Genomic DNA, 13971 nt, shown 5'->3' with positions numbered 1-13971 from the left:
TAATAAAAAGGGAAGATGTTACCGTGGTTAGGTCTTTATTGTATCTATTACTCATTCAGTCTGTTTATCAAACTCGGCACCGACAAATTTGGAACGATGTTCGAGCGCTGCTTGGACGGAGACGGGCGGAATTTGTAGCTGAGATGACGAGGAGTCACAGAAGTTACAGACGGAACATTAGGGTATGAGATTAGACACGGGTATTGTGTTCCCATCATCTGCAGATGAGAGCCGAGGCGATAATTACCCGGGTCTACTGCAGAGTCATTTGACCCAGGTCCTTTCCCATTAAGCAAAAAAGCTGGGTGTTAGCGAGTGTTAGTGGGTTTTTGAGCAGTGCGAAAGCGGCTTTTGTAGCGTTTTTCTCCTCCAAGCTCATCCTTCTTCTTTGCTTCTTCTCTATCGTTGTCGGCAGAGGAGCTACAGAAAATTTACCGGAAGTTGCCGTAGCTCCTGACTGACACAACCTCTGCGTGTGTCGCTGTGATTGGCTAGTTATGTGGAAAGCTAACCCTGAATGGTTGTTTGATTCAGACTGGACACTTTTTAACAAACTAAATACAAAGGAGCGGGCGCTCACAGTCCCAGATCAGCAACCAACAAACTGACAAAACTATAATATTCAATATTGAAGAAAAGAATATTTCTGAAGTCTGAAGCCACTCAGCGATCAGACTACTCGATCAGCGTCTGACTCCATCCTGGTATTACTCGCTCATGGAAATAGGCTGCATCCCAGGCTTTTTCCTCATCCATCTTCATCTCACTCCCCCCCCCCCGTGAGCTCCGCTGGAAAAGTGGAGGCTGAGCTCTGAACGCACGCTGATAAATGATCCAACCCGGTGAATGAAAAGAGGAAAAGAACCCCAAGCTGAGCGGTCCATGATGGCCACAATTTTCTATTCTTAGCAGCGGAAAAATATTCTCTGAACCAGGAGTATTATCCTTTATAACTTAATGGTTCGGGTTTGGCTTCTTTAATACAAAGGCTGTCTATGAGGAGGAGCACACACACATACTATGTTTGCAAAAGCTGATGAATCTCCAGCTGGGTCGCACGGTTGAATTGTAAATTTCTGCTGACATGTTTGGATGTTCTGCTCTCCACATGGTGTAGGTGGGACAATTAAGTGCTGTTAACTGTTTCCATCTTTTCCAATTCACAAGGGGCGCGGAGTGAATCATGCGTGTGAAATGGAGCCAAATTTAAGACTACAGGATAAAGAAAAAGGAGTTGTGTAACCGGCTTTTGGATGATCGGGGCTATTCTGACAAACACATGTGTCAGATTATTGTGTCCTGAACAACACCCACTTCTCAGGAAATCACCCGGAATCTTGTTTATTCCAGTACGGAGAATGAGGGATGGATGTGTCCTCTTTTACTTTCACTTGCTTGCCCACTCTCTCTCTCTCTCGCCCTCAGTGCGGTGTCTGGATTGTGTGGTCCGTTTATTGGTGCAGTTTTATTGTGGCGGGGTCAAGCTCAGTCGACCTCGTTCTTCAAATTCAAAGCATGGACTCGGAAACCGAGCTTAGATGTTTCTCTTCTCTGCCTCAGCGTTATAACCTCGCTCTCATTAAGGACCTCTTTTTCTCAGCTGCTCCTCTGCAGCACTTTGCATGGCAGATATTTCTGGGTATTGTCATTAGTTAAACATTTGCTAACCATGTTGGAGGAAATGGAAAGTATGACGTTATGCTGCAATAAATGTGTGTTTGAATTCTGTTGGTGCTGATATAGCCTGAAAATTAATGATCTAATTTCCTTCATTATATTGTAACATGTTTCTTTACACTAAAATTAGTGCTCCTATAAACAGGGTTTGTCGGCTTCGTTTTACTGATTTACGACACAACAGGACTTTGTCCCCAGTATTTTATGATGTCTTCTAATTGCTCTGTATGTGAGGTTTCAGTTTAAACCAGAAAAAGGCTGCTCTGTAGCATCCCTTAAATACTTCTTGCATGTCTAGCCATGTTCCCTTTTTCATTTGTACTGTCGCCTACTGAAGAAGAACCCCAAGAAATATAAAAATAGAGTAAAAAGTAGGTTGGCATTCGTCTTGTATCTTGACTTCCCCAACCAAAGATGCTGTAGAGCATGTGCAAACACTTTTTGTATGTTTGTTTATACATTCTCATCACACTTCACTTCACTTCTGTTGAAATTGTAGATTTAGCTTAAGATTAGCTTCTAATCTTAAATACTAAATACTTTTTAGTCGACCTTTCCCTTGCTACGCCATCACGCCACACATTGGCTAATGCTACTCTTTTGTCATCTACTCCATCCAACTTGGGAATAGTGGTCAAATAGAGAGAGCCTTGTTGTGGATCAAAGTGCAGTAACCTGGCTTACTATTATCAAATATGGCTTTTGGATGTTAATATAGTGAGTGGAAATGGTGTGTTAAGATACTGACAGAAAAAAAGGGGAGGGTCAGTTCTGTCTTTACGCCTGGTAACAAAGTGTAAAGGCACATGGATTTTACCAATAATAAAACACAACATCTGGGATGTCAGTTTTTACTGGAACTGTGACTGAAGGTATGATGGTATTATTTGCATCCAGTTAACTCTGACTTTTCTCTCTCTTTCAGAACTCCATGAATCTTCCTCCAGACAAAGCGCGACTCTTACGGCAGTACGACAACGAGAAGAAGTGGGAGCTCATCTGTGATCAGGTGGGCATCAGTCACTCGTGTGCATGATATGTGACGTAGTTTCCAAGCCTTGTGAGACCCCTGTGGACAGTTCAGTTTTAAGCCCCTTTCCCACAGGTCAAAAACCCCCACTAACACCCGGCTTTTTTGCTTAGTGGGAAAGGCTATAATTGGCATTCAGACCCGGGTCAAATGAGTCTGCAGTAGACCCGGGTAATTAAAGCCTCCGCTCCGATCTGCATTGATAGGAACACAATACCTGTGCCGACACGATAATCTCCGCCCCCCTTCCGGCGTCATGCTATGCTCTGTCTGTAACTTCTGCGACTCCTTGTCATCTCAGCCACAAATCCCACCCGTCTCCGTCCCAGCAGCCCTTGAACATGGTTCCATATTTGTCGGTGCCGAGTTGGATGCTGACACAGCAGAAAAGAGACTGAAAGGAGTATACTCCACTGGCAATGGGAAAAGAGACAATCAGCATCTATAAGCAGGTCTTTCCGGGTCTGAAAAACCAGCGTCAACGCGCTAATTTCGATGGGGAAGGGGGTAGCTAATAAGAGAGAAGCAGGAGATTTTTCAGGACAGGATCAGCAGAGAGCTAACATACAGCTTACTGTGAAAAATAGCCGATGAAAATGTAAACAAAGGGTCTTTCAGTCTGCATATTGTAAATCCCTTGGTGGGAAACTGACCTGGGGACAGCGGTGAAAGGCATTCAAAATACCTGTAAAAGATTTAGTCCGTTTCCTGATGGCCTGGTTTGTGTTTGTAGGTCATATACAGGCATAAGTATTCAATGAGACTGTTTCATTACCAGTAAAAAGCTCTCCATAGTAGGTCTAATTAAGCACAGGTGCACAGCTGTATTCTTTAAATTGATTTATTTCTGTCATCAACAACAGTTTTTGACAAAGTAAAGTGACTGTACCTTCTGTCTTTACTTTTACCGACTGAATCCTGCAGGTCTGTCGCACTGCATGTCGTGACCACAGTTCCCATGCTCCATCGCCCCGCCTTTATCCCGTAAGCCTGTCCCAGGTCTTTACTCACGGCCTCGGCTTCCCTGGTCAAGTGGGTTAAGTGTCGCGGCAGGGAGCAAACACCAGTTATCCAGTTAAAGAACTCAGCCTGTTATTGGTGTCAGTGCTGCATGTAGGAAATAACAGAGGGTGCACGTTGTTCAGCGAGCTGTGGTCTGAGTGCTCCACTCAGCCCGCAACCCCGGTGCCAGAGAGTTTTTCTGCCTCTTTAAGCAGAGGAGAAAAACGGAGACAAGATCAAGACCCCCACCCACTCCAACTGTATTGATAGGCACTGACCCTGAAGGGATCGGTGCCAGAGACAGCCGACACGGCCGCTGATCAGCAGTCGGAGATCCTCTTTCAGTTTGGCGTGGACTCCATGTTCCCCTGTCAGACCTAAAGTGAAAATAGCTGGTTTCCCTTTTATTGAAAGTGAAGCGGTTATCAAAACCACTGCAGACTGTTTGATGACCAGTCTTGATTTCCTACTTACTTTCTCTCTTACGAAAAGAAAACAAAATGCAAAAAGTGTACTGGTACGAGTAACTCAGTGTTACACATGATTAGAAAACACTGTTATCTAATGTAGGTTTTCAGTTTCTTCACGAAAAGTCATCGTAAATCCTTTGCTGGTCGATAAAGTGCCAAAAACTTAATATTCAGTCTATTTTTCCAGACCTAAAAAAGATATCACTAAACTAGTCCTCCTATGTATTTATTCCTCTCCTCTTCTTTTCCAAACAAGCCTATACCCATGACAGCCCGGGCACCTCTGGGAGTAAAGTATTTTCTGTGTCATAGCTACAGTGAATCTCTTTATGTAACCATGGCAACAGTGATGGAGGGAGGCAGAGAGGCAGAGATGACAGGTACATCCCCTTTGAAAAACAGGCCCTGCGAACGCCACCAGAGGTTGAAATATTAAACATTTTCCGGGCAATTATGAGGATTTATGAAATATGGAGGATGCAAAGGTTAGGATATCCAGGGTACAAAGAAAGGGATGTGATGATTTCACAGAATTCTCTGCAATCCCTGAGCTTTTTCCAACCTAACATGTTTCTTTACTGAAGTTGTCCATCTAGATAGGTTTTTATGCACTTGTAAGCACCCTAAACAGGCCCACTTTCGTGTTGATTCCCCCTGTTAAGTCTAAATAAACTCTCAGGTTCAAACTCAAAACCTGTCATAGCGCTGGTTAGAACCTGTTTTTATATTCTCCGTGATAAAGTCTCTTGCTTCATGTATATTTCCTGCCTTCCATTCCTCACATTTCTTTGCATGAAACAGGATATATACAGTGCTTGCCAAATCATTTATTATTTTGCAGACTCGCAGATAACTCGCCGAGCGTGTCTGTCTGCCTGTTGCCGTCAGCTGTGTCCATCAGAGCCAGCTCTCTTTCCGCACGTCTTTCCTGTTTTTGTGAGACAGGCTCACTCTGGCAGGGAGAAATGTGATGTTGCTGATAATACAGCACGGACCAGAAATGTGATCTAACATCGGTATCTGTACAGACAGACTGAGGGCAGCACAATGATGGGAACACATTCACAATATGTGATCCATCCTTTTCTTTCCCACACCAAATTGCATGAACATTTTCAAAAACTGTCACCTACACTTGCAGACAGCCTGGGCTCAATTTCCAGTTAGCAACCTTTTAATTAGCTTAATCTTGTGAGTACAACTAGCTGCATGTTTGTGGGAAGGGGTTGAAGGATCATGTCCCTGCTGCTGCATATGCAACTCCTTCTGGCTGGTTTGGATGTCTGAGCAATGTGGGTTTGGATTAGGGGTGGGACAAAATATCGATACGGCAATATATTGTCATCCTGACTCGTGCAATACAGTTATCGATAGGCTAGCGTCAAAATTTCTAATTAACAAATATACAGCGCTCTAAACAGATACCTGCGATTTTGACTCAGTGTCACTACTTCATGACTGCCCACGGTGAAGCTTATGACTAGGGATGCGCGATATTATTGGCACGTTATCGGTATCGGCCAACACGCCGATATCCGCCGATATAAACAACCGATAAAATAATGGGCTGCTGCATACTTGATTAAATGCCAGACCTCGGCGCAATGTCCCCGGCGCGAGGAAGACCTGCGCGGCGCAGCGTGATGACATCACATGTGTCTACCTGCAGCATGAGAGAGTTAGAAGCCAAAATGTCCGTGGTGTGGAAGTTTTTCAAAGTGTCCGAAATAGAAAGCAAAACTGCTATTTGCAATGACTGCTCAGCTTCGGTGATGGGAGGAGGAGCCGAGGCAAAGTCTTTCAACACTACAAACTTGATTAACCATCTCAAGACCCGTCACCCCGACCGTTGTAACAAATGTGATAAGAGTATCACCATTATACTGTACGCTAATTCCAATACAGAAGAGAGTTGATGATTGCAATAAGGTGTGCGGGAAAAAAATATCGGTATCGGTATTGGTAATCGGCTAAATGAGTTGTAAAATATCCGCATATCGGATATCGGCAAAAAAATCCAATATCGTGCATCCCTACTTATGACAAGAAATAGGGTAACCCTGAACGAAAATTAATTGGCTAAAGAGTTATCAAGTTGCGATGTATGATTGTCTTGCAATACATCACAGAATCGCTGTATCGTGATCCCTTTGAAGGGTTATGTCTTATTTTAATAAAGAGTTAAAATTTTGAGGTTAGGAGGCCTACCTCTTACATGAAACACTGCAAATATGTGGAAAAATGCAATGACTCAAAAAAAAAATATAGACCTAACCCTTGCAATTGGGATTTGCAGCTCTTCTATGGCTGATTAATAAATGTATGACTTCCTTCTGTGCTTGAAATTTTCCCATGAGGAACAAATCAACAACATGCAGACTCGGCTTCTTACACATTTTCAACGCATTTCAGTTGTCCTAGCTAATTGCTAAAGTGAGGAAATGTCTCCACCATCTTTACCCACATTATATTAAGAGTATATTTCCTCCCTGACGGGCTCTTTAGTCTCATATTCTCTAATGCAATGTGGTAAATCACTAAACAGAACCACTCCATGATGCGGTGGTGTGACTCTCAGCCTGATCCAAATACCGTTTCCCGCTCAGCGCACTGATCCAAATCCAACACTAATCTCTTGTATTTATATTTAGAGCACAACGGTGAGGGATTTGACCTAAAACCTGTTCCTGGCTGAACTTAAGACATGTAGGCACGCAGCCATACTCGTTTGGTTACGATCCCCAGGCAGGTAATGCTTTTATAACACATTAAAACGAATCAATAATAGCAAGATCTCTTTTAACCTCCGCAGGCTTAAAAGCTTAAACAGTCACAGTCGCCCTGTTCAGTGGTATCAGTCTGTGACCGTGTATATGAAGAGTCCATTACCTTCCTGCTCTCATCTACACTTGTACGCATGCAGAAAACACTGCTAAGCTTCAGTATATTGCTGATAAAAGAATGGGAATATAAGGACTCAAACTCCTCCTCTTATAGACATTCTGTGTGCAGTTCAACTTGTCCGTACACAAACCATTATTAAAGTGCACGATGTGCACATGTGACCTCATACTAAGGCTCCTTATATCCACTTTAGCAGTTTCTGAATGGAGGAATTATTGTTATTGTCGTTTTTCTTTTGCCGTTTCAAAGTACATAATCCAGGGTTCCCGTCAATTGAAGGATGCCTCATGACGGTTTGCTCCACGCCTGATCAGTTTCAATCTGATGGCTTCAGTGTCTGCAACAGTGTTTTAGAATGACATAAAAACTGCCTGAAATTAAAGCAACAAAAAAAAAAACAAGTTATCAAATGTTCTTTTTGCTCTGGTCTTGGTTTCCTTTCCTTTTGCTCATCTCACCCTTTTGTTTTCCTATTTTTGACAGGAGCGATTCCAAGTGAAAAACCCGCCTCACACGTACCTCCAAAAGCTGAGGAGTTATCTCGACCCCGCAGTCACGAGAAAGGTGAGCGCCCTCACTAACATGCTATCCTGTTCCCCCGATCTGGCTCTTCCACTGCTGCAGCTTTTCCTACCCCTCTGACCCTCTATCTCTTGTCCAGGATATCCCTACTACAGCAGAGGAAAGATTGCACACAGGGTCCTCTGAAGTAGACAGCTTGGGATTTTTAGCTACAAAACAGTCAGCAGTGTGAGTCGGTGAGAAAGGAGACAGTTGTTTATGTGGAACGCCCAGGCTCGAGAAACCTCTGTCCAGCTGAAGCGTCATTAAGCAAGAAATTGAATCCTTACCAAACCCTAGTGGTGCTGTCCGGAGGCTGACGGCCTGCTTTGACCTCTCTGTGAAGAGAGAAACTGAAATAAAAAACACAATACCACTCACTTAAAGGCAGACGAGTGTGGAAGACAGTAAAAGAGAGGGATGTAGTCTACTAATTGCTGCAAAAACATTGCCTTGCAGCATTGCAGAAGCTTACAGGAGACATCAGAAGTGATGTAGCCACATGATAAAAATGGTCTTATGTCATCTAAGCTGCCAGCTCTGAATGTTTCCCTGGCTGCTTGGAACAGAGGAGAGGGGAGTAAGAGGAGGGGGCTCCATGAAGCGATGTATCAGCCAGCTCTCAGGCTCTGCCAAAATAAAGTCTTTTTGGCTTCGGTGAGCAAGAGCTGTAGGGGGGGGGGGAGTGCTGGGAGCCCGGCCTCTGTGATAACCAAATTAACCAATAGACTCTGCCAGAATAACAACAAATTGCTGAATAATTCAATTTGCAGTGACTGGAGTTAAAATTTTACATCACAATAAGGCAGCTAGAGCAGCATGAATAGAGCTTTAATGACTGCTGCAAAAAGAGAAAAACACTGGCTCATAGACGCACATAAACACAGAGTAGTTGAATTACATTCCTCTCGCTTGATTTGATAAAAAAGTGGAAAGATACAGTAAAGCTTGTGTGTGAGAGATGGTTCAGCCCTACATTATTGATGCAGGACAGTGATTCACAAGTTATGTTACCTCAGTCGGGAATCCTGCAGTTTTTAAGTAGCTTGTGGAGTAGCTTTACTTATTTAAAAAGCTTTTTCACATATTTTGTCACTTATAACACCAGGACACTGTGTGTTGCAGTATGAAAGTACAGCTCAGAAGCCCCTAGAGAAGTTGAGTCATTAGCTAAAGGTAATTACTTAATGGCTAAAATAGTAATTGAAATTCTGTTGGAACAAAGAGCTACAAGGAATAGATTAATGGTAAAAGTATAGTCAAGGATAAGCGGTTTAAATAAACAGTTTATTTAGAAATTTAGCTCAAAGTCAACAGTGGAAAATGTTAATTTCTGGAAAAGTAGGCCTAATGGAACAATTGTGAAAAAAAATGAAGTTATGGATACAGGATTTAAATAGACAGCTCAAAGTAGCTTTCAGATTAGAGAACAGTTGGAGGTTTGCTAGCTTAAAGCAAGCTAGCAGTAGCAGTTTTGTATAGTGAGCTAACATTAGTATAGTAAGCTAACAGTTTGGTATAGTGAGCTAACAGTAGCAGTTTTGTATAGTGAGCTAAGTTTTGTAGAGTGAGCTAACAGTAGCAGTTTTGTGTAGTGAGCTATCATTAGCAATTTCGTATATTTATGTAACAGTAGAATTTTGTATGGTGAGCTAACAGTAGCAGTTTAGTATAGTAAGCTAACAGTTTGGTATTATGAGCTAACAGTAGCAGTTTAGTATAGTAAGCTAACAGTTTGGTATTATGAGCTAACAGTAGCAGTTAAGTATAGTAAGTTAAGTTTGGTATAGTGAACTCACAGTAGCAGTTTAGTTTTGTGAGCTAACAGTAACAGTAGGTAATGACATACTATGTAAATTTATTTCGAGTGGACACATTTGTATCATGGTTCATCGATGAAGGGCTTCTTGAGTTAATCTAACAGGCCTGTGTGGAGTTTATCAGACAAAAAAGGATGGTAACCCCTGGTCTCAGAGACACCTGTCTCCTGTGCTTCTGTTGCTTGATATAATGCCTCAGAGATTACACACATAGAAGATCTGATAAAGTCAGGAAATAAGAGGACAGTGACGCATGTTAGAGAAGACAAAACACTTTTAAGGTTAAAGCATGTGCTGGGGCAGCGATAGCGTCAAGGTTAGAGATGCAAACTTGTTGACAGCTAGTTTGAATCTTTTGACTGAATAGCCAAAGTATTCCTCTTCCCTGATTTTACATATTCTGATGATGGTGCTTCTGATCAAGGCACTTAAGAGATTTAGGGTGGTTGCATTATATGTACAGTATATATATATATATATATATATATATATATATATATAAGTGTGTGTGTGTGTGTTTTTTTTTGAGTGATTGAAAGTTTTTGGGATGTGATAAATAGAAGGATAGAGATGAGATGGACACGACTGTCATGTCAGGTAAATATAAAGCTACAGCAAGGAGACAAGTTATGTTAGCTTTGTAAGAGCTAGCAGATAGCTAGCTGAACCAAGACCTAAGCTAGCTGTTTCCTTTCTGTTTTTCTTACTTTATGGAAAGCCAAGCTAACCATCTCCAGATCTGTGTTTCATATTCAGTTTACAAACATAAGAGAACTTTTAAAAATAGCAAATAAACACATTTTCAAAATTCTGTGATTATTTGGAGGAGGAGGTGACCATGTTTAAAGCTCTGGGTGTAAACATTTGGAAATGGGAAATGGCTGAAGGACCTCAGACAGACTACACAGCATGGTTGTTGGGTCTATATTAGACCAATCTAGATGAGCCTTGCACAAGCCTCTCTTTGTTTATTAATCATCTTGTTTTTTATGTTTAGTCTCAGGGGCTGAGGGCACGTTGGATTTTGGAAAATCAGCCTTTTCCTGAATTGCTTCCTCTGCCTATTCCTCGCCTTGATCATGAAGCACACAAGGAAACAGGAATTGGATGAGGGAGTAAATTGAGAAGGGTGAGAGGGAGGGAAGTAGGAAGAGTTAATAATGGAGAGAGGGTAGAGGGGGAGAAAGAGATGGACAGAGAACGAGAGACAAAAAAGAAGCACAAGAGAGCACAGAGGAGAAGAGAGAGTTATGGGCTTCTTTCTACATTCCTGCTCCATCCCCCTTTTCTTCAAACTCAAAACAATTGCCACTTTGTGCGGCTGTGAGAGAGCTGGAGGTCATTGCCTCTGCTTTCCATAGGCAGGCTCCGGTGCATTCCTCTGGGCAGCTCCCAGCCAATCGGCAGCCAAGGAGGAAGAGCTCCAGTCCAACTAGTCCCCAAGAATGTATCAGCCATTGATTTGTTTCCAGGATGACCCCTCGTGAGCTCACACTCCCCAAAATCTCCCCCCCCCCCACACACACACTTTTAATGCTGTCTCTCCAATCTCACTTTCCCCTTTCACTGCTACCTCCCTTTCTCCTCCTCTTCTTCTCCCTTCTCTTCCATGCCGTCTTTCACCCCCCCCCCAATGTCGGCTCCTCTGTCTTCCTGCTCTCTCTGTGTTGCAGCTGGTAGTACTTAAAGTGTGGAGTGTAGGGCGTTTGGTGGGAGAAGAAGAAGGAGAAGGAGGGAGGGGGGTGCCTCAGGGAGCCTGCGCAGTACCCCTAAATATGCTCTGCTTTCCACACAAACACACAAAGGGCTCCTCCCTAATAAAAACACTCTGTTTCTCATCTCCTCAAGTGCCAAACACGCCGCCCAAGCCCAAAGACATAGACTAGAGAGAGAGAGAGAGAGAGAGAGAGAGAGAGAGAGACGAGTTCTGGGAACAGCTCTCTCCTCTGTGGATGTTAATAATAGGTTAACACAGGGCTGAGCTCTGTTTCCTCCCTGATACTTACACATCATGGAAAGTGACCCGGCCCTCCAACCCTGGATGGATCCCTTTTCTTCTTCTCTTCTCTTCTGCTCTTCATAAGTTCTTCTTCTCTTTTCTTTTCTTTTTTTAAAAAAGTTCAGAAACCCTCTTAACAATGCTAAAAAAAACCCTTTCATTTTATTGTACAATGCAAAACAGTGGAGGTCATCGTTAGAGATGAAGGGTTTATTTTCATCGTTGACTCATCCGACAATTTCTTGGTTTAATAATTTGGTCTATAAAATGTAATTTAACAAGGAAAAATGTCTCCTGTTTTTCCAGAGTCTAAGATTACACCTTCAGATGTCGTGTTTTGTCGGACCAAGCAGCAAATTCCCACATTTACGACGCTGTGGCTCTACATCTTTGTGTATTTGTGCTTGAAAAACGACTTTCAATCCCTGAAAAAAGTTCCTTAAAAACAAAAAAAACTTGTTAAAGAAAGTTTGACCGTAGAATTTATGATCATTTGAAATGACAGTGAATATTTTTTCCCTTTGAAATTGTTATAACCCATTTTTTTATGACAACAACTTCCTGTAGCTCCAAAATTAACCATGCCATAAATCCTGTATGACAAACTGCAACGACCCACGACAGTGAAGTATTAAAAGCTGAATGTTTACTTCTCCTCTCTTCTGATGCAACACTTTCGCTCCCTCTCATCAGGGATTCCCCCTCCTGTTTGATCACCACTGGTCACTCTCTGCTTTTGTCTCTTTGCTGGTTGTGTAACGGCCTGGAGGGCCCTTTTTGTGTTTGGGTTTGCAGCTCACCTCCTGTCAGGGGACGAAATCAAAGAGGGACCCGCACACGTTCTCTCTGTTCTCTTGTTTTCTGTTTTAATAAGTGGCAGCTCATACCTCCATGCCCGTCGCTCACACACTTCTCTTTCACGGCGGTAGCCACAGTAACAGCACGGAGAATGTGTGCTTCTTTGTAGATGTGTGTTTGTGTGTGGCTGCTGGGTGTCCTGGTAGATCTTGAAAGGTAACCAGTTAGGTGATATTGTCACGGTGCTACTGGAGGGATTACTTCTAAATAAAGGACCAATGTGAGCAAACAAGATAACAGGAACTGTTCCATATTCACAGTTTCCAGTGAGTCAGCTTCTCTTTTAGCCTGCTGAATGGTTACTGGCAAGTAAAAGGCTTAGCAAACACTCCTATGAGAACATTTTATTTTGTAATCAGCACACGGCTTGTCTGCTTTCACATTTAAATGTCACTGTGGTTGCATCCATGTCTCTCTGTCTGACCTTTCAGTCAGAAAAATGTCTTTCCAGCCAAAACATCCCCACACTACCACTTGATGATTTACAGATCTAGAGGCACGATGAAATATTAACTCCCCCTCCTCTTCTTTTTCCTCCCTCAGAAATTCAGACGGAGAGTTCAGGAGTCCACCCAAGTCCTGAGAGAACTGGAAATTTCGTTACGGACCAATCACATAGGGTGAGTCACTGGCAGGATTGTGTGTGAGGCTTGTGTAGTGTTGAATGTCCCGGACCTGGTTATATTAGATTCAGCGGGGAAAAAGTCTGACATTCCAGACACCCGGAGACGCAGACGTTGATACTAACCACCTCCACCACCACCATCCCCCATTCATCTCAGCGCCGTAGCCTAATATTACACAGAAAGCCATGTGGCGATGCAGAAAAGATGAATCCATTGATTGTTTCGGGCGGCCGACACATGAACTACCTCTGCAACGAAAACACATTTCTCTTGCAGCATAACTTAATACATCAGTCTGCCCTCCCTAAGATGTTTTATTGTCCATAAAGAAATGAGGATTTCACAATTGAAGCATTCATGGGTAGATCCAGGTATTCCAGGATAACAAGCCTCAACCTGCTGCAGCTGATATTGATTCAGTGTTGTACAGTCATCCTCGAGCAAAGATCAATATCTCAATGAGCGTCACACAACGTCCTCAGTGTTTTGTCTTTCTGTGGATCACAGGGCCTGTCTCGGTGATTACAGACCCTGATAGTTAGAGACTGTGATGGATTGCCCCGCATTACTAATGAGGCCTAATGCACTCTGGGATCTGTAGGATACAGTGGCCTCATTTATCACTCAAACTTCTAAGAACAAAGACACCGCATGAAGACAGATAAAATGATTTGATTTTATTTGATGGAGAAAAACCCCCCCTGCAGTACAGTTAATGTACGAATGTAAATCATATATCATTCATTTACTTTTCTAATTGTTGCACTTTAACTGCTCCCTCATACCAGTTAATTAACCTAAGTTAAATAAATTAAAATGAAATGCTTCCAAAACCTCAAAGTTCTTAATTAACGCAGTAAGACACAAGACAAAATAGCGACATCAAAGGGGAACTCTATACCAAAGTCTGTTTGCAAATCTTGATACAATGCTGATCCGGTGATGTCATGTGAGTCAGCATTGGTTTTGGGCCAAAGATGTAAAGTTTAGAAATTAAAAATCTGAATGTGTACAGTTAAAGCTG

The 13971-nt window shown here is 42.6% G+C and overlaps 1 protein-coding gene across 7 annotated transcripts in view; it reads left to right on the top strand.

The window, feature by feature from the left end:
* fmnl2a (formin-like 2a) overlaps positions 1 to 13971 on the top strand; it is a 56558-nt gene that overhangs the window by 14820 nt on the left and 27767 nt on the right. For all 7 annotated transcript variants that reach the window (XM_069662789.1, XM_069662785.1, XM_069662786.1 and 4 more), the window contains exons 2-4: positions 2603 to 2686; positions 7567 to 7647; positions 12865 to 12941. In XM_069662789.1, coding sequence (XP_069518890.1) covers positions 2603 to 2686; positions 7567 to 7647; positions 12865 to 12941 — 242 coding nt within the window. The remainder of the gene's footprint in view (positions 1 to 2602; positions 2687 to 7566; positions 7648 to 12864; positions 12942 to 13971) is intronic.

This window comes from Semicossyphus pulcher, unplaced genomic scaffold (assembly GCF_022749685.1).
Source record: "Semicossyphus pulcher isolate SPU_LCO1_2020_fin unplaced genomic scaffold, fSemPul1.0.p SCAF_15, whole genome shotgun sequence".
Lineage (NCBI taxonomy): Eukaryota > Metazoa > Chordata > Actinopteri > Labriformes > Labridae > Semicossyphus > Semicossyphus pulcher.
This window is presented reverse-complemented; position numbering and strand designations above follow the sequence as displayed.